The sequence below is a fragment of the Stegastes partitus genome, unplaced genomic scaffold, assembly GCF_000690725.1.
Source record: "Stegastes partitus isolate 25-593 unplaced genomic scaffold, Stegastes_partitus-1.0.2 Scaffold153, whole genome shotgun sequence".
Taxonomy (NCBI): domain Eukaryota; kingdom Metazoa; phylum Chordata; class Actinopteri; family Pomacentridae; genus Stegastes; species Stegastes partitus.
Window position 1 is genome coordinate 474,498 of NW_007577884.1, and position 25,110 is coordinate 499,607.

Consider the following 25,110-nt stretch of genomic DNA (forward strand, 5'->3'; position numbering starts at 1 on the left):
TTCTCCGGCTTCCTCCCACAGTCCACAAACATGCTGAGGTTAATTGGTGATTGTAAATTGTCCGTAGGTGTGAATGTGAGTGTGCTTGGTTGTCTGTCTCTAAGTGTAGCCCTGTGATAGACTGGTTACCTGTCCAGGTGAACCTGCCTTCACCCTGAGTCAGCTGGGATAGGCTCCGCCCCCCATGACCCTGGTGAGGTTTAAGGTGTAGAGATGATGGATGGATGTAGTATCAGAGGTGAGCGTGCATCACACTGCAGTGCTGCTGCTACATCACAGATGCTTGGTTTGAATCCAGACTCCCATCTGTGGTTTGGGTGAAGCAACAACAGCACCTTGCAAAAGTGCTGCCAGTGCCAAAACAGAACCAGAAAGCGCTGAACAGCACTTGAGTCACTACAAGTGGAAACTGCAAGATCAGATATTTTGGTGAAGAACAACTGCACAGTGAGGCTGAAATACCCCAGAGAGTGGATTTAGTCTTCAGTCGCTCTTGAGGAGTTCTAGCTCAAAGAAATGTCAGTCTGTGAAGTTTTCCTCCACATGCTGCTCGTATTTGGCCGTCCAACATACCTCTGAACTCATAAAAACAGACGCGACAGCACACGGATGCTGTGCCAACATCCAGCCTGCAGAAATGTAACACACATGACCAGGATCCATGCAAACACACCAACCCTCAGCAGCTCGGCTCCTCTGCCCTTCCTTCTCCTTCTGCCTCATTCCTTGGACACACACTCACGCCCTGTCCTCCTTCTCTGCCTCCTGATAGGCTGCCGGCTGCTCGGAGCAGAGCTGTTTTACTACAGCTGGAGCTGGAAAAACTGACCACAGACGCATGTAACAACTACACAAACAGTTCCGGCCGTCTGCTCCGGCTGGGACACAGTGTTTGTGTGAAATGCGAGAAAAGGCAGAGAGCCTGAGATCTGCTGGTGTGGAACAGCCTGAGCTGATGGTGGTGGTGGAGAAGCAGCTGCTGCCGACAGACCGGACCTTTGAAGCTGGATGTTGTCCTCACTGCTTCTGGAGACGATGAGAACACATCATTTAATGGGATTACTGCTTTTTCTGGGCGGATTTACATTTACTCCTGTTTGTGTGCTCGAGCCGGGACGGTGTTAAGATGAAGAGGGCCAAACACGTTATAGGTAATGTTGGTAGACGCTTGGCTGCACTTTTACACTTCCTATAGGACACTCTATCCTTTAATATTCAGTGTAACCCTGCAGAGGACAGGCTAGCATTTCAGAAAACACAGTGTTACTGCAAATGATAGGTTCAGTGCGAGCACTGCATGCTAATGCTTGAGGAATTTGCAAAGATTAGAGGAGCCATGGAGCACTGACAACCGGGACAAACTCTGAGCTCGTTCCAGAGCTTTGTGGCTCTTGTAAACACAGAGACACAAGAGTCCAAAAACACATCAAAGCCAGCGGAGGGACATAACAGAAGGAACAGGAGCTCCTTGTCTGCTCCCAGCCATACCGCACTGTGGCGAGCTTCAAACGCACGGCTAACATTGTCATCGTCTGAGAACATACAGTAAAGAAAGAACACAGAACAGCCTCCTTCTGGTTCAAAACGGCACCAGTTCTGCTCGGTTCTTGGCATGTGAGCTGTTGGAGAAGTTGTCACGTTGTTCTGTCTCGTTTGCTTCTGTTTCTTCATGTAATCCCAGACTGACTGCATGATGATCAGTCAGGACTCCTCGAGGGTCAGACCATCTGCTGCAGGACTTCTGGTTGTTCTTCTGGCTGATTGTTCTTTGTGAGTCTGGCTGGATGTCTGGCCTCACTGTCCTGCTGCACAGGGAATCTGGGATCATGGATAAGAACCTAAAGGGCCTGAAACTCCCAGACAGTACTGATCAGCTGGTGATCGGTTTTACTCCTCAAACCAATAAGAACAGGTGCAACCACAAGCTGGGAAATCTGTCCAGAATACACCAAGAAAACCTTTTTCATTTTAAACATTTAGATTCAACATAAACACAAACACAGGCAGCTGAGTCTGACATGCAGGTCACAGAACCATAATTACATGGTATGGACTGTTTGTTTGGCTCCTGAAGGGCACCAGTACACTGGAGGAGATTACTCTGTCAAGTCAGTTACTGAAAGCACAATAAAAACCCAAACAGGGACTTGTGTGGGCACAGCTGGTGGCTTGTGAGTCCTGCTGTGGTTTTATGGCACCGTGTTTATTACCTCTGTCCTGGTATTGGATCAGAATCAGGAAGAAGCTGCATCAGTGTGCACCATCCACACAGAACGTCTCCATGTTTAAGGTTCATATCGTAGAGCCATTTGAAGTCATATTAAAACGCTTAAAAGTGAAATAAAGTACTATATTCTGTTAATCCAAACAAACTGTTGGATGGAAGCGCCGTGTCTCGTCTGCAGCCACAGCAGCGATGCAGCGACAGCATGCTGGCTAATCCTCTCAGAGCAGATGGAGGAAGGTGACAGCGAAGGTGCAGATATAGTAGCAGTGTGTCTGTGTGAGAGGAGGGTGAGGCTGGTTGGCAGCTCCTTCCTCCAGCATGGTGGGAACCTGCTGGCCACCTGTCGCTCACTCTGAGGCCCGGAGCTGCTTCGTCAGAACGTCTCTACTCAGATCCACAGTGACTCAGTTCCCACCTCGTTGTTCCACTGACCTCTCTGTAAATATGCTGTTTTGAGGAGCAGGGGGAGGAAAAGATGATTAATTACGCTCATAAGGGCCTCGCCTTTCTACACAAACTCAAGCATGGGTAACGTCTCCAGCTGGCTCTGTCTGGTTTCCAGTTCAGAGGGACTGTTGTTGGTCTTCGACCCAGCTGATGTGGCCAATCAGCCAACAGAAACACTCATTAACCAACCAGAGTCCCAACAGCAGCACTGTGTCCAGCTCAGGATCCTCTATTCAACATGTATGTAGCAAACCGACCTCAGAACGGCGGCAGCATGTCCTGTTCAGGCCGTTTGCTGAAGGAAACGCTAATGTGACGACATGTGACTACTGCCGGCACTGAACGTTGGCGCGAGATGTGAACTGTGCCAAAATGAATATAAGCCTACGAATAGTCTGCTTCTTGTTTACACGCTGCCAATTCCACTTCTTGTTCCCTTACTGTTGTCAGAGGAGAGACTCCTTCTGTCTCAGCCGTTACGAAGCCCGTTAGGGTTTCCAGCCCCCTCATTGTGGTCACACTGAACAGGAGTCGCTGCCCAACAAAGAAATAAATAACAGTGAACCAGTCTGCAGCTAATTGTAGTGCTGGTTACGTCCCCGATGCTTTTGTCTAAATTTAATCTCAGAATCAAGAGTGGCGCTGGTGCCATGAGTGAGTTTATTGTCTGTCACGCAAACCCAGCATCTGCTTACAGGAACGCTTCCTACACTTGGCCTCTGTCTCCTCGCTGCGCCGTCAGTTTTCTAAAAAAAGCAGGTTTGCGTTGAGCCTTGAAGCGGTCATGCATCACATCTGTCTGCACCACTCCTTCCCACTTTGATGTTCCAACAATGCAGACATCCTCCGGCTCCGGTTGCATAACTCTGCCGGTCTCTATGTTCCTGAACGACATTTCCTAGATCCTCCAGATCCTTTATCTCATCCTAAAAACTTGTCACAGTTCTATATTTACAGCTTGCATTTACAGTTTATGACTGGGTAGCGTCTCGTCCTGGTTCTATTGTTGGAGCAGCGCTGTACGGTCCGTCCCAGGGTTTTCAAAGGGATGTAAATCATGTCACTTCCCTGTTGCTTGTTCAATACCACAGAATCAACTTTATTGGCCCAGTTTGTACACGTGAACAAGGAACTGGACTCCAGTGAATCTTAGCTCTCTGAATAGGAAGTAAAAGAACTAAACTAGAACAGTAAAAATACGAGTCCTGTATGTGCATTGTGTGTAGAAGCTACTTTCAGCCACACAGGTTTTAATTCCTGTACTTTAAATGTGCAAATATGTAAACAGAAGCTAAACTAAGGCTAACTAAGGGACAAATAAGTTGTTGGCTCAGTCTTAAGACTTCTTGTGAGGTTTCTACCATTTACCCGGTGATCATCACAAGGCTTGCTCCCTGCATAGGAGCCGTCCTCAGCTTTTCAGACTTCTCCCTGTATTTCCACTGTTGGTTTTCATTAAGAACAGTAACGGTCATATGGATCGCCTCAAGTCCCAACAAGCGCTATCTTTATCTTGTGCCCACTGAAAACAAACTGGCGTGTAAAACCGTAGATCATCAGTCATTATGAGGTGCTTTTATGGTTTTAAGTGATGTGACGTGTTTGTTGCTTAAGTCGGTCATAAATGGAGACCTCGGCCTCTTTTCTTTGTTGTTTTGTTGACTGTCACACTCATCAGCTTCTCGTCTCATTGCTGCATGAAAACACAACCTACCGCTGACCAGCCAGTGTTTTATTGTTCCAGGGCCTGAGAGCCACAGCGTTTTTTTCCCACGACATTTGATGACGTCTGTACACGAGATAATAACGTGTACACGAGATAAAATAATGTCACCTTCCTGCACTTTAGGAGGTCTGTTCTGCTGCACAGCTGTAGACTGAGTTAAACCCTCAGTAAGCATCAGGCTGCATGAATGTCATGAATTAATACTTTTTATGAAGACCTTGTATTGCCTTGTGTATTTATTGTGTTATTTGTTGAGTACTGTGTATGTTTGAGGTGAAACGTTAATATAGTGTTGTTTTTTTGGTTGTGGTTTACATAAGTGGTTCCAAAGTGCTTTCCATGTGTTTCTAGTCCACCTGTTCATACATCCATCGTCTGCTCACCACATGTGAACCTGGAACAACAGTTTGTAGTAACAGTGACAGCATTTAGACGAGAGGCACTCGTTTCCTCTGATGGGTTTTTTACTAAAACTTTTCAAAGTTAAAGTACAAACAGAAGCTCCTTCATATGACTTCCATCTGCAGCACATGAAACCTCCAGAAGAAGCCAGTAGGTGAACCTTGAGCTGTTCCTTTCAGCCAGACTCCTGTTTCCAGAGTGAAGTGTGAGCCTTCTGTCTCCAGCTTCATGTTATATAAGCCACTATAAATTAGACCCTTTGAATCCTGAGCCTGAACATTCTGAGCTCTGCTTGTGATTAACTGTGTGGTAACTGAGCAAATGTTAAACATTAAATACATTTTGGGTGGAGCAGGCGCTGAAGTGTGTGATCTTCATCGAATGAATCAGCAGAACTACAGCAGACGTTTGTGAATGGAGCCGTCTGTAGTGGAGGCTGTGTTGTGAATTCCCTGGTATGTCAGCAGACTCCCATCCTAAGAACAGAGGTACATTGATCGTGCTTCCATTAAAGGCCATTATCAGCTCCTCTCCTCCTGCTGTCTGTCCACCCCCACCAGCACACCACCCAGCCAAGCATGTTTCAGACCAATAAAGTGCAGTCAGTGTAAATGCAAGTCTTTATTCTCAATGACAGAGAAAGTTTTGTTCACCGTGCGCTCCGAGCTGCAGCCTGAAGAGCCACCACAAGAACCATTAAACCGGAGCAGGTTGGAGTCCAAAGCGCGGATTTACGCACATGCACAGCCTGAGAACGCTTTGTTCTGGTGTCTTCTATGTGGACTTGAGTCAGAAAGGGATGGTTTCAGAACAGACGGCGTGTGATGACCAAAGACATTCTATAAACGCCGTCAAAGACAGAATGTTGTGTTCTTGTGTACTGGTCTGGTTCCTGTCAGAGCACTGGGTCAGGTATTAGCCCCAGAGTGGGATTTTCTTTTTGCTGCAATTGAAAAACAAAAAGCTGTGATTGTTGTGATGCTGAAAGGGACTGACGTCGTACATCCTGATACAGCACCAAAGAGAAAAGTTCTTTCTTGTCCCTGGAGGTCCAACAGTGACTCAGCAGCTGAAGATCTACTGACTTCCAGTGTCCACGACCTCAGGGGAAGGTTTAGCTTTCTTTTCCTGGGAAAAGGTAACGAGTGGACCTAGAGTTCATCTCCTTTGTGTGAAGCTGTGTGAGCGCCTGACACACAACGATCCAGTCACAGAGTCTAAGCACAAATGTAAGAATCCAGTTTGAGGGTTAAACCAAATTACACAAAACGCCCCCAACGTACAGCATTAACGATGTTTGTCTCCGTTTGTTGTTCTGACACGAGTCCAGGCAGTTGCAGACACACAAACCTCTGACAGGAACGGTTATCGATGTGTGCAGCGCCAGACCTCCTTGAATCGCTGACTCATCTGAGATATGGACAGTGACTAAGCGCCTTGGAGCCACACCAATGATGACGACTCTCACTGTGAATTCAGCTGGTAATGCAGGAAGCTGAACCAACTGGAACAACTGATTCTTCCCGTGGTGTGATGATGTAATCAGGAGTTTTACTGAGAGGCGGTGCTGCCAGACCAGCGATTGTTCTTCACGTGGACGATGTTGGTTGGTGCAGCTGGAGATGAAGGTCTCCTTGATCTCGTCCAGGGTTGTTGTAGAGCCACTGATCAGGGAGGCAAACTGCCCCTATGTCACTGCACCTCGTCCTCAGCATCCCTTTAATGTCAATGGGAGCTTCTCGGTTGTGCTGCAGCCGGCGTGTCAACACAGAAATGCCAACTGCATGAATGTGGCCTCCTGGGAGCTCCAGTCAGAGGAAATCCTCCACTCACTTCAGTCAGGGAGTCTTCTCCATGGAGATCACTGAGTGTTGTGATGCTGGTGGCAGTAGCTCTGTAGCTCAGATACCTGACAGTGGAGCCTATCAGGTATCCAAGAGGACAAACGTTCTCTGAATCAGTGAGAAGCTGGTTGTTCCTGGCTCAGAGTGGACATGAGGCCGTTGACTACACAGAAGAGTCTACATGATCCGTCCCCCCACCATAGAGGCAGTCTGCTCTGTGAAGTCTGTGTAGCCTTACGTGACAGACCACGATGCAGTTTCCTGCTATTCCTGACCACCTGATAGACAAAAATGTCTTTGGTGGCTGAAAGCCCAGGTACTACTTGGGTGGTGGTTCTCATTTGGCTCCCACTGAAACCTACTGGGGTTGTGCCAAAAGTCCCTCTGTGCAGTAGAAACCTTGTGTGTGTATTTTGTTCTATTTTTTTCTTGTGTTGTCTTTGATTGCAAGACAGGAATGTTTAGGTTGTTGGTCTCTTGGCGAAGCGTGGACGTCCCTGTGCAGGGCGAGCAGTGTGGGGCTACACCACCGCTGTCCCTGTGCGTGGGTCGACCAGCCACTCCCACACAATCTCTGGTCTGTGCCCACTCTCATTCCACATCACCACAGAATTTTAAAGGGCAGAGGAGAAAAACAAGGGCCCTTTGCAGCCAGAGGACCAGAGAGACGGTCTGGATGCACTGAGTCAGCTGCCTGTAGTCCGGTCTGTCTGGTCCCCCATGCATCGGGTTTACTCCCTGTCACTGAAGCACCTCTGGCAGTGGGGGCTGGAGGAACACTGCCACAGGCCTCTGGGAGATTCTTCAGCAGTTCAGGCTGAGACCCCTCAGAGGAGGACACATGGTTGAGTCTGAGAGAGGGAGAGGCTGGACTGACATGAAGTCCTGCTGAGACTCATCAACACCCTGCAGGCGGAGACGGAGCTACACTCATGTTCTGTATGTTCAGGCTCTTCAGCACTTCTTATTGGTGTGTTGGGAGCGCTGCATGGAACAGCTGTTTGTGGTTTTCTAGTGTCATCATCCACCAACAAACACGTTCCACTATGTGCAATAACTATCACCATTACTACCTCATCTTTGTGTATATAGTCTTCATTAAAAAAAAAGAACTTCTCTCTATAATGCTCTTTTATCTCTTGCATTTCTTTTTTTTGCACTGTGTATTATTGGTTTCTTCCCTACTGGGTGTTCCTACACTATTTTGCACTGACTGTACTTTTATTTTGGAGCTGTTGTGACCGTGAACTTTCTCCACTGTGGGATCAATGAAGTTTATCTTTTATCTTTTATCAACAGGAGCAATGAGTTGTCAAGTAGAGCGTTTGTTCTTCATCTCTGACGGATTAAACTGGCTTCTGTTTGGTAGAATAGCTGTTTGATTTGATGTTTACGTGTCACCTAGGCAGCGGTTCTAATATTTCCACCATTCCTCTGACTTGGTCGGTCTTTGTTCACACCCCAGCGGTACGGGATGCGTTTGATGTGCCAGCGTTTCTTCTCCAATCAGATTGTTGAACAGGCTGATGTTTAGCCTCCATGTGTGGTGCTCATGTCTGTTTTATTGTGTATCGTGTCCCTGATCAGTGTGTTTCTCCTTCCAGATGAGATCATGCAGCAGGAGATCAGGCCCCTGCTGGCCGTGGACATCATAGAGCAGCTTCATCGCCAGTTTGCCTTGCTTTCAGGTGAGTAATGACTCTCCACTGTTGTGCTGCCTACACCTGGAGGTTGTGTCCACACGTATGGATGACTGAACATTAACAGTGAAACTTGTGTCACAGGATCAGGTGCTCATTTGGCAGCTGGTCTAGCTGTGGAAACTAGTGCAGCTGTCCTTTAAGGTTCCTCCCAACAGCTCCCCTTCTCCTTATCCCGTAACCCTGGAGCTGTGAGGTTCATTTTTACTGCTTCTAACACAGAAGCACCTTCCCCACAGTTTCTCAGTGTTGTTTATTGTTTGAGTTGCATCACCAGTAACACGAGCCACAGAAGAAGAAGAAGAAGGACTTTATGTGTAACGCAGCTGCTTGCTTCTCTTGTGACTTTTTATTCTTCACGTGGGGAATGATGAGAAAAACACAGAGAGGCCTTCAGCGGACTGAAAGTCGGAAAGAAAAGGAAACCTGGTGGAGTGACGCTCCAACATTGAATCCACACAACATTCATGAGCACAGGGGTTTCTGTGTGTGGTTGGTTTCAGGCTCATTTCACACTTAAGTCTCATTTAAATATTGCTGTCTTAATGTCCTGCCACTGCTGTTTGGAGGAGTTCAATGTTGATGCAGTTGTGTGAGGCCCCTTCAGACGTCTCTGTCTGTTTAAAGCAGTGAGCTTCATGAAGCAGTGACTGAATGCTTCGGTCCTCAGGCTGCTCTGCCTTCCTGATGAACACTGTTGGGCCTGTATGTAGCCTGCAGGACAGCTTGTGTTCACTGCAGACAAAGACTGCCAGCTAAGCACTAACGAAGCAGAGAATTGCTCGTCAGTCAAGTGAACCCAAGTGTTGACTCAGAGGTCCAAAGCAGAGGGAGTGGTGAACAGACCGTTTATAAAGGCAGGCGAGGGGAACGAACTGGACCAGGGAAATAAAACTGGAGAGCAGCTGGGCTGGCAGTAGGAAAACTGAAGTCAGGGCTTGGACAGGTAGCTGGGAACCTGTGGCTAAGACTTGGACTGGAACCTGGACTGACCAGAGCAGAAGGAAAGGCTGAGGGGAGATCCAGGGAGCTGAGCTGATCACAGGGACAGATGAGGCAGGAGTGGCTGGAGGCAGAAGTACAGGACTGGACACTGGAACTGACCTCCAGTCAGAATAAGACGGCAAAACACACAAGTCTTTGTAATACAGGAGCTATAAGGAAGCATCTATAAAGTACTTCCTCAGTCAGTTGGTGTATTAATGCAGAAACTCACAAAGCATTTCTACTTGTTATTGATTTATGCAGAACTATGAGAAGAGAAAGCAGTGGTTTCATTGCTACTGTTTCTGAGAATTAAACAGGTAAAGACATCGTCACATAAACACAAGAAGGAGAAGCATTAGTCCCTGTAGCAAACAAACAGCGAGGCGCCTGGCTGAATGACCAGACCAGTTCTGGAAAGGTTTATTGCATCGTCATAGTCTGCTCAGATGCAGCAGAAGAACAGCCGCTGCTTCGTTCCAGTTTTGAATAATTTTCATTTCAGGCAGCAAAAGAAAAAATCTATAAAAACTAAGAAAAAAATTGAAATGTCAAAAAAGGGCCACAAGGATGCTTTTTTGTTTGTTTGTTTGTTTTTCCTAGCTTGTCATTTTAAGTAAAAATATGCTGGTGTTGTTGCTGAGCGGATTGAGGAGGAGGAGACAGGAATGAGGTGACAACAGTGACAACCTGCCGGCTACAGAGCTCTCTGTTGTTCGGTCAGGATTGTTTTACTCGTCAGTGAAAAGCCTGGAACACAGAGACCCCCAAACATGGCAGCGAGTGAGCAGTCTGCACTACAAGTCATTGTGTCTGAATCAAGAAAATGAGCAACTGTGACAAGAACCAAACTGTGGTGACTGGACGACTGACCGGAGCTTCTCCAACATGTCAGGTCTCTCTGAGTGTTCCTGGTATGCAGCGGTCAGTACCTTTAACAGCGCTCCACCCAAAGCTCACTGATGGAGGTTCATGTGGTTCAACCCCACTGAAGCGATGCTGTAGACAGATGGCTGGAAACATCCGTGCTGCTGTGGTGGAAAGGTGTCGGAGCTCACACTGGTGCACTGGTCTGATGACTCACGTTGTCTCTGACATCATGTGGGAGGCCGGATGCATGAGTCTCACCTAACGGGGGCAGAGATGGCAGCATGTGAAGAAGGCAGTGGGATAATCTGGGCATCGTTCTGCTGGAAAACCTTGAGTCCTGAATTCATGTGGATGTTGTTTTAATGTGAACCTAAACATTGTTGGACGTCACTTACAGCCCTTCATAGAAAACAGTTTTCCTGGACAGCAGTGGCCTCTTTCAGGACAGTCCTGCTCCCTGCCAAGAACAAGAACATGGAGCAAAGAGTTCAAGGTGCTGACTTGGCTTTCAAACTCCCCCAGATCTTAATCTGACCGAGCATCTTTAGGATGTGCCAGAACAGGAAGTCTGGTCCATAGAGGCACAACCTGCTGCTAGCGTTTGGTGTCTGACACCACAGGACACGTTTGGAGGTCTTGTGGACTTCATGCCTTGATAGAAATGTTGTGTTACTGGTTGTGATGTTGTGGTTGATCTGTGTATTTTACACAGGGCTTAACCAATGACAGCGATCCTTACAGATGCTAGTCGGTGGATGCTCTGGACAGAACCAGGCATCCCTTTGTGTCGTCTTTATGCTAAGCTAAGTGAGGAGGGCTTAGATTAGACTAGATAGAACTTTATTGATCCCTTTTGTAGGGTGCCTCAGGGAAATTGTTGTACTAGCCTCAACACAACACCAACACAACATTAGTAATAATAATAATCAATAATAATAATGGATACAATAACAAAGTTGCCAAGGTGCCAAACTATTACTCACAGTCCGGTGATAGAGCATGTGAATATGCATACATGCATGAAGGTGGCATCTTCTCATCTGTCTTGGCAAGAATGTAAACAAACAGACTTTCAAACATGTCAAACTTTACATGAACGCAGTTTAATCACAGGTTTATTTTTCAAGTTCTTTTGAAAAGCTGACACAGCCTCTGTACCTACACCGTATGCCACCACTTATGAACAGATGCTCACATGTCACAGCTTTTCCAGTTGTTATGAAGGCTGGTCTGGTGGAAAGTCACATCTTTTTCTTTGGCTGAGGCAGGAACAGTGCTTGTGCCACCCCAGCATTCAGACCGGGCTCAGACTTTCCAGATGTGCTGTTAGCGGTGACACAGCGCAGCCTGTGTGGTTCTTCAGGGATGCCTCTCATTCCTTCTCTCAGTCCGCTCACAACAGCCAAAATAACTCCTCCAAAAGCTCCTCTCTCAGCATTACTGACCTCCACAATTACATAAGTTTAACACAAGCCTGGTTTCTGCTCTGCACCATGAGTGCCTTCCTGGTAGGATGTGGGTTGGTGAGCTATGAGCATCCCGTTGGATATTTTGGTCTTTTTCTTAAAATATAATTCTATGATTTGAACTGGAACCAGTCTTTACTTGGTGAAGTTCTGATCCAGTCAATGTCATGTTTTTTGTGGCTAATGTTTAGTTTCATATCTTTTCTTTCTGATTGTCTTCCCAAAAAAAGAAATTGGAAACTAAAAGTTGATTTCTGTCTGGGTGTTTGAAGGACCTTGATGTAAAAGCATCTGCTGTGGATTGAATTACCTTTGTGCTATTAATTACATATTTTTCACTACGGAACACATCCAGCTTTTTATGAAGAAGAGTTGGAGGGTGAATCTGCTGCTATCCTGCACTGAAGTCCACGGAGAAGAGCTTTAGTCTTTGGTTGGTCACTTGGAGGCAGGCATACTTTTGTTTTGTCATTTATGATTTCTTCTCAGTCTTTCTCAATGTTCATGCAATGTTTCCCTTCATTTACTTGTTCAGTGTGTTGAAATCACGAAAGTGGTTGATGGAAAAAAAGAATAAAAAAAAAAACAGAAGTTCATGAACAAAATAAATATAGAAAGACTTTAACTGAACTGAATGCATTTAATTACTGAATACATCCAATGAACTGTATTAATAGTGAATTATTTAGTGTTTTAGGCTCTGTGCTGATTGATGCTATCATCTACCTCAAACAAAAACCTGTCTCACATGAAATCCTGAACCAAATATAAACCAGCCTTACTCAACAATACCAAACGTTTCTCAGCCAGTCGTGCAGGCCGTATGAGACCACATGACTCAGGCCGTCCTCTAGTCCTGCAGCATGTCATGGACACATTTCATTGGATGGCTGTGGTTTAATGATCATTACTGAGTCTGTGTCCAAACATCAAGGAGGATTCAGATGATGTTTCCTGCACTTCACAACCTTTAAAAAGTACACGCCCCCTGAGTTCTTCTCTCCGTATGATGTCATAATGTTTGGGTTGAGATGTCGGGGGATTTTTGGCTCAAGGTCGCCATCTAGTGACTTTTCTGTAGAGGTGTCAGATGGAAAATCTGTGACTTTCATGTGTTAAGGTTTACAGTATTTCCATGACTCAGTTATTTGATGTATGCACATGAAACGTTTTTATTATTATTATTATTATTATTATTGGCTTCTTTAGTTTTGAGTCTTCACAGTAAATGATGACGTATAATTATTGGATATCTAAACTAGAATCATGACTGGCAGCTTTTCAGTCAGTGCATTGCCTCCATAGTTTAGTCTCCACAATGCTGTAATGTTTTATTTGAGAAATGTATTTGTGAACTTCTGCAACAGCTAGCAGCCACAACTCTAGTTGTATTGATGTGAAAGTGCTTCATTAAAGATACCTGAAATGCTGTTTAGTCTAAATATTCAGAATTTCATTGCAGCTATCAGAAAGTGTTTTTCTTCATGGTTATCTCAAATTACAACTAGTTTGTCTGAAATGGAAGGTTTTCCTAGTGAGAGGTCTGTGACAGATATCGAGAATGTTTATTACAGCATCAAACATCTTTTATTGTGGATAAACCAAAATGAAAAGCCTTTAGTGAAGTGACCATTGTGGATAGAGAGAATGTCATTATGGATATCTGCAGTCACGCTCTGTGTCTTTAATGTTAGGATGTCTTGGAGCAGAGTTAAAGCTCAAACACAGGTGGATGTAAATGTTTATGTGGTGTTTGCTTGTTACAGGGGGGCGAGGGAAAGATGGCGCCCCCATCATCACCTTCCCAGAGTACTCAGGCTTCAGTGAAGTGCCAGAGGAAGATTTCCTCAATGTAGTTACTTACCTGACCAGCATCCCCAGGTACGTACACACACACACACACACACACACACACCCACACACACACACACACACACACACACACACACACACACACACACACACACAAATACGCGCTGAAAACGTCTTTTACTTTGTGGTCGTTCTCCCATGATCAGATTTTTTCATTGATTTCGACAATATTCTACATTTTGCACGTAAATAACAGAATTTAAAACATTAAATACGTTAAGTGCGTGGACATCCTTCCCACATTTGCAGCTCGTTGTGTTTGTTCCACCGTCCGTTTTGTTGTGTGCTTTAAACTGATGGTGATAAGTTCAGGGTTTAATTTGTGGCCATAAGTTGGTGCACTTTACAGGTATATGATTAGACCGTGACCTCTCTGGAGATGCTCCTGTTAACCAGCAGCTTTACCACATTTTAAAAATAAAAACAAAACTAAAAGCTGAAACCGCTGGTGTGTGTTTCAAAGGTGAGGCCACACACACACATGATGCAGCACCACCTACAGTATGTGGAGGCTGAACGTCCATCTGTAATGTATGCAGGTGTCACATACCTGTTATTTATCAAAGGTTGTACGTCCATCACGTCTGTCCTCCCTGTGGATACATCCACGGCAGCATTGGACTCTGTTGTCCATTGCTTAGAATATTAGCCTCAGTGGCGTGAGCAAGCTGTCTCTGACTGTTTCATCCCATCCAATCAGACGCTGGGTGTTGAGTCGTGCAGTCCGACCCTAATGACAAACAAGGCCCACGTTTAGTGATGACAGAAACAGGCCACGCCCTTTACCCACTGGTTCCACCCTGTTAACAAACTGGCTGCTTCCTGACAGCAACGGGCCGCCGCTCTGAGCGACCCGGCCACACCCTGGTGAACAGACCATGCTCAATACATAAAATAAACTTTATTGATCCCTCAGCAGGAAGATGTACATGTTACAGCAGTGGCATTAACTGAACATGTCGGTAATCATTAGAGTAAGAGCAGTAAAAGAAGAAAAAGAAAAAACAGAGAAAAGAAAGAAAAACTAAAGTCAGATATATACGAGAGCACCAAGATGGAGTTCAGTCTGACCAACAGAGAAGCTAGAACAAGGTAGCAGTGGGCAGTCATAATGTAGGATGGAGTCGTTTTAACACTTAAATCTTTATGAGTCTGCATTAAGCCAGAAGCTGCTGTCTGCTTAAAGGCATAACAAGCTGCTAGCAGCGCGTCCTCGTGTATGTAAAGTTCTCCTTTCTGACAGTTACACCAGCACAATGCTCTGTAGATGTTCAAGGCTTGTCCTGCATGTTTTGCTGCAGAACTAAACTTGGCTAAAACATCACTGCTTCACTGTGAGAGAGTCTGAGAACGGCCGATCATTAAAATACACATGAGGAGCAGTAAAACACGAGTCTTTGGGAATTCGATTAGACATGCACTTATCCACAAGGCAGCAGTCCACTTACACGTCTCCCTCACCTCCTGTCTCCAGCCTGGATGCTGCCAGTATCGGCTTCGTCATCATTATCGACCGGCGGAAGGACAAATGGAGCTCAGTGAAGGCCTCTCTCTCCAGGATCGCTGTGAGTTCTCTCAGACTTCTTGTATTTAAATAAACACATTCATGGATGTCATCATGCTCTCTGCCACTACTTTGCTTCAGTGTGGTGGTGGACCTGGAAAAAGAGCAGACTCTGAAATACTTCATCTTAGCTTACATGCCAGGTTTGTTGTGTAATTCCTGACGAGGTTAAAGGAAGAGGAGGAAACCGACACAGAGACACCAGAGGGTGAAACAAGGTTCACTGATCAGGAGAAGGGACACCATCAGAGCAGCAGGTCAGGCAGCAATGCCAGCATCAAGTCTCAGGATTCTCTCCTATCTTAGATCTTATATCGTCCTCCGGTGGGAAATCATATCTAGATTTATGGATGGAAGGGAAAACAAGAAGACAGCTCGGTGCCTGGTGCAATCTGGCCTTGAGAGGCACAGGGAGCGCCGGCCTGTCCTCCTACAGTGAACCTACATGGGGTAGACAGGTGTATGTCTGTTAAAGCTTTTATAGCCGGAGGTCATACCATCTCCATTTGAGGAGGCCAGGAGAAGTTTAGACAATAAAAGTTCAGTCTCATCTTCAGAGGCTTCACTGCAGCGAGCAAAGTCGTTCCTCCTTCACAGGAATCTGTTTCTATGCTCTTCTATGCAGGGTGCGTTCCCAGGAAACCTGCAGCTCGTTCTGGTGCTGAGGCCGTCCAGGTTCTTCCAGAGGGCCATAGCAGACCTGGGGATCAAGCTGCACAAGGATGACTTTAAAATGAAGGTACCGGTAAGCATGCTGGCCTTTCACTCTGAGCCGCGGCACAGCTCAGAGCGCCACGGCTCAGAATGAAAGGCCCAAAAGCATAACACACAACAAGCAGGTAAAATACAGTTGACTTAAAATAAATCAATAAAAAGTACTTCTCGTGGAAATAGTTGGCTTATTTTTGACATATTTGGACAAGCAACCACCGGATACTCTTTGATTGAGAGCCGACAGACAGAGGTGGTAGAGGAACATCCAAACTGAGCTTGATTTAAATCCTGATGCCGTCTCTGGTGAGGCAGTGTTTGGTGCAGCAACACACTGCTCTGAGCACCTCTGCTATGCTGCTATGCTGCTATGCTGCTATGCTGCCTGTAAGTCTGGCTGTGTAACATGTCCGGGACCGTCTGCGTATCAAAACGGCAGCCCTGCAACCCGTAGAAGAGAAAGATGAAAACCCTGGTCAGAGTCACTGTGTTTGCGCTGAATGTTCTTCTTCAGACACGTCAGACGTTAGTCCAACTTGGCCTTGTCAGTCCGACCCAAGGAGATTCCTTCCTGGTTCTGGACCACGTGAATGTGGAAGAAAACACTGAGCATCTGTACCCAGACCTGATGCGCCTTCACTCACGACCACAGCAGTCTTGTAGCTTTGTGATCAACCCTCATGCTAGACAACACAGAGGGAGTTCTTTCTCATTGAAAAGTCTTTTAGCAAGATGCATGTGATGTTTGAGGGATTTCTTGCATGTATTCATGTTCCTTATCTAAGTTACCAGCAGACAATGTGAAAACCCAAAAGGTCTCACATTCTCTAGATGATCACTTCTGCCTGTGGGAGTCAACACACGTCAGTGAAACAACAGTCTGTCACACCTGTGCAACACCTTCTATGTTGTTCTGGCTTCAGCTAAACTCTGCTCGTTGATCTTACACGTCCCACAGTGCAATGCTAATACAGTAATAGCATGAAGCCATATGTTAGACCTGAACACACATAGTTCACACTAAAGGTTCAGGCTTCCTGTTGTTGTCCAGGCTCGGCTAACCTCTGACACTCTGGTGTGACAGAGTTGGCTTTACTGTAAATCTGAAGTGGACTAAGCTTGGTGTGTACCAGTGAATCGGTGAAACCCCTGTCATGTGTTTCTCTGTATTTAAAACTGGAAATAACGTGGTCACAAGCAGTCACAGTGATGCCCTGTGTTTGCAGATTGTGATGCTGAACTCGCTGTCCGACCTCCATGGCTATGTGGATAAAGGCCAGCTGACGCGGGAGCTCGGAGGAAGCCTGGAGTACTGTCACAGTCAGTGGATCCACCACCGAACTGTGAGTAAATAGACAGAAACACATACTGTGTACCTTTACCTCAATGCTACTGATGTAGCAGCTTCCAGAAGCTGGAAGGACCTGACAGGACTGACTTTGTGTTAGCGATGTGGTCAGTTTGTTCTGGGATGCTGCAGAGTGACGGTTGGATCTTTTTCTGTAGGCCATAGAGAACTTCGCCTTGACAGTAAAAACCACAGCCCAGATGTTACAGAAGTTTGGGACGGACCTGGCAGAGACCGAGCTACCCAATGACGTCCAGTGCACCAAAGACCTGCTCACCGCACACACCGACAAACACAACAACCTCAAGGTGATGTCCTGCATTCAATACAGCTTACAAGACAACAAAGACTTTCACACACGCTGAAGTGAAAGAGATTTATAACTGCTGGAGCTTCAGGAGACGACTGAAAGCTTGAAGTGGTCCAAACATGTGTGCCACTGTCGGCATTTCAGACTAGATGTTACTGGCATAAAAGAAGCCAACAGTTTGCAAATTGTTCTAATCAGTGAGGGTGGAAGCGTCTTTATCTCAGGACTCGTGGAGGATCTCGTGTTGACCGCTGTAGGCAGCATAAACATCCTTCAGCATTGCTTCTCATCCAGCAGAGTTGGGTGCAAACAGGTTTGATGGCCTCCAGCCTCTTTGCTTTGGATCAGTGGTGCTTCAGAGTCGAGTCTTGCTTGAAAGCACAGCGCTGATTTCACCAAAACTCCACGAGTGCATGCGCAGGTCACAGCAGCTTCAGGCTTACATTAAGCTGTTGTTAGCTGATGTGAGCAGGCCTGAAGCACCAGGCTGGGACATAAAACCGCTTTCATATTTTCTTCTTTGCTAAAACCTCAGTGATACCAGAGTGTACAGACGAGCCTTTCATCAAAGATAAGACAAGTATAAAGCCGACAGGCCTGTGGAGGATAGGTGGCGGACTGGGCCGGTGTCTCTACTGGACGTTGGGATAATGACCGTCAGCCTCTGTTCAAACGCTGAGACCCAAAACAACACACTGGCTTGTTTTTCACAAGCAACTTGCAAGTGGGTGGAGTGTTGAGCGTTCAATTTACATAACTAGCTTCAAAGTTTTCTCCTTCGTTTCACCCGACTCACATGTTTTTATTCTTTATTTTATTCCCAGTTGCTTGTAAAGTTAAATGAAAACTGTTGAAAGCATCTGATGTGATCATCAGTTCCTGTTTTAGATGAAATCAGACTGAAGGCAGCTGCTGCTCACGTGTTTGTCACCATCGCTGTCATTTGCACAAATTTGAATCTTTCTCAGCTTTACTTTACTTTTTAAAGGTTTGTTTCACAACAAATGGCATTCTGTCACATTTGCACACACGTGGTTTGGGTTAACGGTATAACACGGGCAGCACCAGCCTGTTACAGTAGCCTGTGTGTACCGTTATCACAGTGTGTGTGAAACCTGTGCTGTTAGCTTGCTAAATGTAGCATCCCCTCGAGAATATTCTGCATCACCTCATTTCCAGCTCTGCCAGCTCATACTCTGCCAATAACAGCAGTCTGCATATTCCAATACCAGGTGGAAACAGGACCTTGCACATATACATCAGTCTGCTGTTTTGTGCTTTGGCTTCCCAACCTAGAACCAATAGATTCACTTCTTTATCCCCTCTGCCATCCCTCCTAAACTCCATGAGGAAAAAGGCTTCTGTACAAAAAGCTTTCTGTCTTTCTGATTGAATATTTTACTGTGCATTTATCTTCTATGTGCTGCATTCATGTGTTCTGTCTTTAATGTGTGGATCGGACTGCTGCGTAACCAGCTGCTCACAAACTGGGGACAAACAGAGCTGACTGACTGACTACAGATAATATCAGTGTTTTCAATGCTTCTGTATCTGTTCATCAGGATGAGCTGAAGCTGGCTTTGAGGCAGGGCACCACCTTGTTCAGCTGCATCAAGGAGCAGGCGGCCAAGTCAGAGAACCATGAACTCAACCCAGATGAGATGGAGAACCAAACCACAGTGGAAAGGTGACACACGTTATATAAACTATATGATGTCTGTGAGTGTATAACGTAGACGGTGCTGTGGAAACTGTTGTTGTGAATGTGATGAAGTTGCTGTCGTGTGTTTCAGGCTCCTCGCCCAGCTGGATGAAACAGAGAACGCCTTTGAACAGTTCTGGTGTAAACACCATCTGAAACTGGAGCAGTGCCTGCAGCTACGCCACTTTGAACAGGACTTCAGAGAGGTATATCTGCAGATCTGTCGGCCTGTGTCCGCCCGGCCGCCGCTGGCCTGCAACCTTTGGATCTCTCCTGTGTCTCCTTTTCATTCTGCTTCAAAAGGCCGCAGCTGTAAAATCGCAGTCTGGAAAACATGCTGAACAAAACAGCGACCAGCTGAGTCAGTCTGGAAGTGGTCCAGTGGAAAGTTCTGGTACAGGTTGCATGGCAGCATGTTGAGATGAGCTGGTGTTCTCCACATCCCCAGTGTTTGATCATGTAGGATGTTTGAGAAGTTCATTCTTCTTCAGATCACTTCACGAAAACAGAAACTTTTTTCTAGCTAAATTGTTTTATTAATTCAATAATGAAGCAACAGCAAAACTAAAATGACAGACGATGAGGAAATAAGAAATAATAGAAATAACTAGAAACATTTTTTGACTTTAGTGAAGCTGAGCCTGGATAGATGGGAGAAGGACCATCACTGTGTTGTAGGTGCACAGGGAGGCCAGTCGATAGCTGCTAGAGGAACAGATGATCTCTGAGCAACACAACCGACCTGCTCAGGGCAGCTTCCATCAGCAGAACACAGAAAGGGCTTCTCACGCCTCACATTCACACTGTTCAATACATGTCTGTGAAAGTTCCTGAACAGGACAGAGTAAGTTCTGATCCAAGCATGTTCATACATCACGTCATACACACTGATAGGTGATGTTTGAGGCTGCAGAGTGTGTTCAGGCTGTAGCTCTGTACAAGGAACGGTGGCACAAGACAGGAATAAATGTTTGGGAGCCAGTTGCTAGAATGTAAACAGTTGAGGTGTTGTGTTGCTGCCAGCTGAAGGTTATGAGCCGTAGAAGACTGTTTAGATCCAACACACGTGTGCTCTGATTGGCTGGATGAATTTGTGCATCAACACAGCATCATAACACCAAACACGCTGACCAGACTGTTGTACACATTTCAACACTTCACAAACCTGTATTAGAAGAAAAAAGAAAGACACAAGCAGCAGTGGTTCATGGCAGAGTTACGGCGCCACCTGCTGACAATGAAGAGAGTCCTGCTGCAGATTTACTCCCATGGTTCAGGGTTTACTGATTCCTACATTAGAAGAAACTTCACACCAAATACAACAACCTACAGCACACATGTGACCATGCTTTTGGTTTGCATCACCACAACATATCATCAGAGTTTATCTGTCTTTTCTCTGTGTCTGTCCTCTCTTTGGTCCTTTAGGTCAAAGTGTCTCTGGACGGTCTGATCGAGGCTCTGAACAGCCTGGTGGATATCGGGGACTGTGTGGCCAGAGTTGAACACCTGCTGAAGGACCTGAAAACACTGGAGGAGAAGGCTCAGGTCAGCCAGCACACACACACACACACACACACACACACACACACAAAACATAAGCAAAGTTATTACTCCAAACAAAACCAGACTGACCTTTAACGGGTTGGATGACGTCGGTGGTGGTGAAGGGCGACTAGAAGGTCGTCCAGATCAGTAATTCATTTCACTATATTGAAAACAAAAGCACCACTTTTCATCACCAACAAACTAATCAGTGCCTTAAATAGTTCCTGCTGTTTGTCTTTCTCAGTTTGAAATGTGAACATTGTGTTGCCCTCATTGTAGCACTGAGTGTTCCTCTGTGTCTCAGTCACTCAACTTTAAGTCATGACAGACTTGATTGGACTTATTTAAAGTGTTGTTCCATGAACTCTACTGATGTCCAGGTAAAGACTCCACTGACACACACCTTGGCCTTTAAAGAGCTGCCCACTTTAGTGCCGTAGGTAACAGAACCACAGTCAGGACAGCTGACTGGAGAAGCCCTGAAGTAGACAGCGTACACTGACGTACAGTGAACTGTTGTTCCTCCAGCCCACGGTAGAGAAGGCCCAGCTCCACGCTCTGCACGGCGACCAGCTCATCCAGAGCAACCACTACGCCGTGGACTCCATTCGACCCAAATGTGTGGAGCTCCGGAGAGTCTGCGACGACTTCAGCAACGAGTCCAAGAAAAAGACGGATGTCTTGACCAAGTCGTTGCAGATACACATGGGCATTGATAAGGTGAGGATGTGGTGTGACTTTTACAGACATCTAATCCAGAAACACGAGTTAGATGTTCTGCACTCGGGTCATGTGTCCTAGTGTCAAGTCAAAACAGTCCTAAGATTGGCTGTTGATCAGTGTTCACTCAGTCAGAATTCGTTGCTTGTGCAGGTGAACCAGTGGTGTGAGTCTGGCATCTACCTGCTGGCGTCCCAGGCCGTGGACAAATGTCAGTCACAGGAAGGAGCAGAATCAGCCCTGACTGACATCGAAAACTTTCTGGATTCAGCAGAAAAGAACCAACTGACTGAACTGAGGAACCTCCACAACCAGTATGAGGTCATCCTGTCAGAGGAGATCAAGGTATGAAACATGAGTTCAGAGCACGTCTGGTTACAGGAATGATGAGGACATTGACTGATAACGAGTTTTGTACCTGCAGGGTAGTGTTCTGAAGGCGCTGAAGCGACTGGAAGACGTCCAGGAGATGTTTGAGAAGCGACACGTGAGTCTGAAGAGGCTATCAGCTAAACAGACGAGGCCCATCCAGCCTGTTGCCCCCCGGCCGGAGTCCTCCCCCAAGCGGCCCTCACTGAAAAACCCCCCCAGGACCACAGCAGGCCAGCAGCGTGAGTTGGATCGTTTTAAAACTAATCTAAATTATGCAGAAGATCAGGAGCTGAAGCAACAGTTTGAAAACATCTAAACTTTCACTGCTCCTGTCATGGATGACACCCTGAGCTGTGGACTTGAACAATACTGGACAAGCTTCTGCATCTACATTTAAAGACACTAACCGTAAAGAAACGAGGTGTTCAACTCACCTGTTCTGTGTCCTCTCTCTTCACTTCAGCTCTTGCTCGCAGAGCTTCTGATAACTCCAACAGTGGAAAGCAGCCGGCTGAAGCTGATCTCAACAAGAGGAAGAACATACGCAAAACCAAGGGAGGCATCAAGGTACGTCCTCTGGACATCCTGTGAGATCTCACTGCGACGTTAGAACCCTCGTTAAGCGCTGCTCGTTTCAGAATAAGACAGAGCTCTTGACCAGGGCAGGTTTTCGTCCCTTTCTTTTTTTAAATTTCATATCTCGTATACCTAAATTCAGAGTGTGAAAATGCGTCCACGCTACACTTACCACAAAAACTAAACTGTGGAATGAAAAGTATTGTCCACAGCATCCATGTTCCTGCTGCTAAAAACACCAAAACTCACACATCATGGTTTGCAGATACCACAACACCAGCGTTGTGGCAGCCAGCGGTGACGTTATTAGACCGTCTCTGCTGCTGAGTTTGCTGTTCAGCATCTGTTTTATAGGGGGAGTGAACAAAGAGGGGATTCAGGACATTAATTACACAATCATTTAATAACATGGCGACTGGCATCAGTTTCCTTCAGAGTTATTAAAGCAGTGCTGTATTATTTTTAGAATAAGGTCCAATAATCAAGTGGAGTTCATGTATGATTTCCTCGTTGCTGCCGTGTCCGACGCTGTCTCGTTTCCTTCTGCTGTAACTACAGCTAAACATAGAAACGCTGAGTGTTCACTAAACTCAAACAACAAAGCTGCATTTAAACCACATGCTGTATCACATCATCATGGTAAGAAGAGATTTAACAGGTTTTGTCCAACTAGTGGGATCACATCTTATCAGGTGTCTATGATGCAGTCTGAGGATCCTTCTCAGATGGTTTCACCTCCATTCACACCTCCAGGCATGTGAGACTATACGAGTACAGCTGGTCAGCACTACACAGAGTTTTAAGTGTTCATACAACTTACAGACAGTGTTTGCTTTTGGTTTCATATGTCTGTCCACATCAGCTGCCCCTCTCTGGTATATGTCATGAATTCCAGTGAATCACTAGACCAGCATCTGCATTGAACTCTGCATGTCTGTGCTGCAGCAGGAACAAAGAACAGCTTTCCTGTAGCTCCAGTTAAACATTTACCACCAGCTGATGTGTCTTCTGACTTTACAAGTTTACAGAAGTGGCCTGAATGTGCTCCTCTATCAAGACACAGCCCAAGAAGAAGACATACAGAAGTTACTGTGGTATCTACACAACACATAAACCCTAACAAATAAATGTGTGTGTTGCAGATTGAGGTGATGCATGAGGAAAGCCAAGGAGGCTCCACACATGTTGTTGTGACAAATGAGACGGAGGAGAGTCTATCCAACAGGCGCAGGTAAGCAGCGTTTCTTTGCATCACTGTTAGCACCAGTCTGCCATCCCGTCGCACCGCCGTGTCAGATTCCACAAACCAAGAGCACAACTCGTACCATCGACACTGATTTGGCAAAACGCTGTGCCTGGTTGGACCCACGTGAGATTCATAGCTCTTGACAGACGTACGCTGTCTGTGGAGAGCACATTGCAGACGTGCTGATGTCATCCAGGTGACAGCGGTGATGCACGGCTGGTAGGAATGTAGAAGCTCAACCTTGTGTTTTTCTAGTACACAGATATACGACATCCTTCATCTGTCTGGTTGAACAATCAGTGCAAATAGTACAAAGTGTCTCCGACTGCAGAGACGCTCCCACATCACGCTTCTAGGTCTTATGTTGGACCGGGTTTTATTCCTACTAATACACTATTATGAACTGTTATAGATGATGTGCACAGCGGCATACAAGCATGTGTGTCCATGTGCTGAGCTGAGGTTTATGGTCAGAACAGAGAGTCTAAACATACATCAGCGTTTCATTCATTCATGCCTACAAGAAGGTCCTTCTGCTGAACTGGACGATACGAGCTCCTGATGGTGGAGTCAGAATACTACATCTGCTAATTTTTATCGAATAAATGATTGAAAAGTCATTTTTTCTCGTTCAGTTGTTAAAGTATATCACCTTCATCTGTGGACATTTAGTCACAGGAGGTGAAATGTTGTATAAGTGTGATGCAGGTGAGCAAAGCGACGGCAGGTCAGGTAACGTTACAGGCTGGGAAGCAAAACAGGTGGGAGTAGGAGGTCTGCAAGTGACAGCAGAGTGAGAATGTGCAGCACAAACAACTTGAGCAAATGAACCAAGTCTTATGCAACTGACCTGAACACCAGAGAGGCCGCAGAGAGGCAAAATAAAGAGCCTGGAGGAAGATAATGGCATTTGCATTCAGTCGTGTCTCCATCCAAAGACGCCTCATCTGTGTGTTAGTTGTATGAGTCTGAGAACACAGACAGCTATTAGTGATGGCGTGGAACGAAATGTGGCCCAGTGTGATATCAGAGGTCAGAAGAATCTATTATACGTGGGATGCTCGCATGTATAAAAAGTGTGCTGTTCGTCGTGAGAAGAGTTTTCTGTCATCGACAAATGGATTAATGTGGAAAACATGTCATTATGAGAGAGAGGGTGACTGTCTCACCCTGAAATATTTACCACCATAAATGATTGAAACAGAGCCAACAGTGTTAGTACCTAAAATAAAAAACACATTTTTATATTGACATGACGATTCTGCTGAGTCATGCTTAGTGGGCATGACATCCCTCTGAAGGTCATCCTTGGAGGAACATTTACTTTTTAAGGCACTAAACAAATTGATTTGATCTCATTTAATTAAATAACATGCTGAGCTTTGGAGTATAAAAGAAAAACAGCACAAACTGTGTGTTTGGTTTCGTATGATGTGTTTCTTTCTGCTTCCTGCTCATTTTTACTCATGATTTCA

At 45.8% G+C, this 25,110-nt stretch overlaps 1 protein-coding gene across 1 annotated transcript in view; it reads left to right on the forward strand.

The window, feature by feature from the left end:
• Nucleotides 1–829: 829 nt before the first annotated feature.
• mcf2l2 (MCF.2 cell line derived transforming sequence-like 2) overlaps nt 830–25,110 on the forward strand; it is a 93,432-nt gene continuing 69,151 nt past the window's right edge. Inside the window, exons 1-15 of the mRNA XM_008279299.1 lie at nt 830–1,151; nt 8,251–8,334; nt 13,433–13,547; nt 15,013–15,103; nt 15,728–15,841; nt 17,040–17,156; nt 17,320–17,469; nt 19,034–19,158; nt 19,265–19,379; nt 20,602–20,721; nt 21,250–21,441; nt 21,595–21,786; nt 21,866–22,052; nt 22,277–22,380; nt 23,532–23,620. Of these exons, the coding sequence (XP_008277521.1) occupies nt 1,127–1,151; nt 8,251–8,334; nt 13,433–13,547; nt 15,013–15,103; nt 15,728–15,841; nt 17,040–17,156; nt 17,320–17,469; nt 19,034–19,158; nt 19,265–19,379; nt 20,602–20,721; nt 21,250–21,441; nt 21,595–21,786; nt 21,866–22,052; nt 22,277–22,380; nt 23,532–23,620 (1,820 nt within the window). The 5' untranslated portion in view covers nt 830–1,126. The remainder of the gene's footprint in view (nt 1,152–8,250; nt 8,335–13,432; nt 13,548–15,012; nt 15,104–15,727; nt 15,842–17,039; nt 17,157–17,319; nt 17,470–19,033; nt 19,159–19,264; nt 19,380–20,601; nt 20,722–21,249; nt 21,442–21,594; nt 21,787–21,865; nt 22,053–22,276; nt 22,381–23,531; nt 23,621–25,110) is intronic.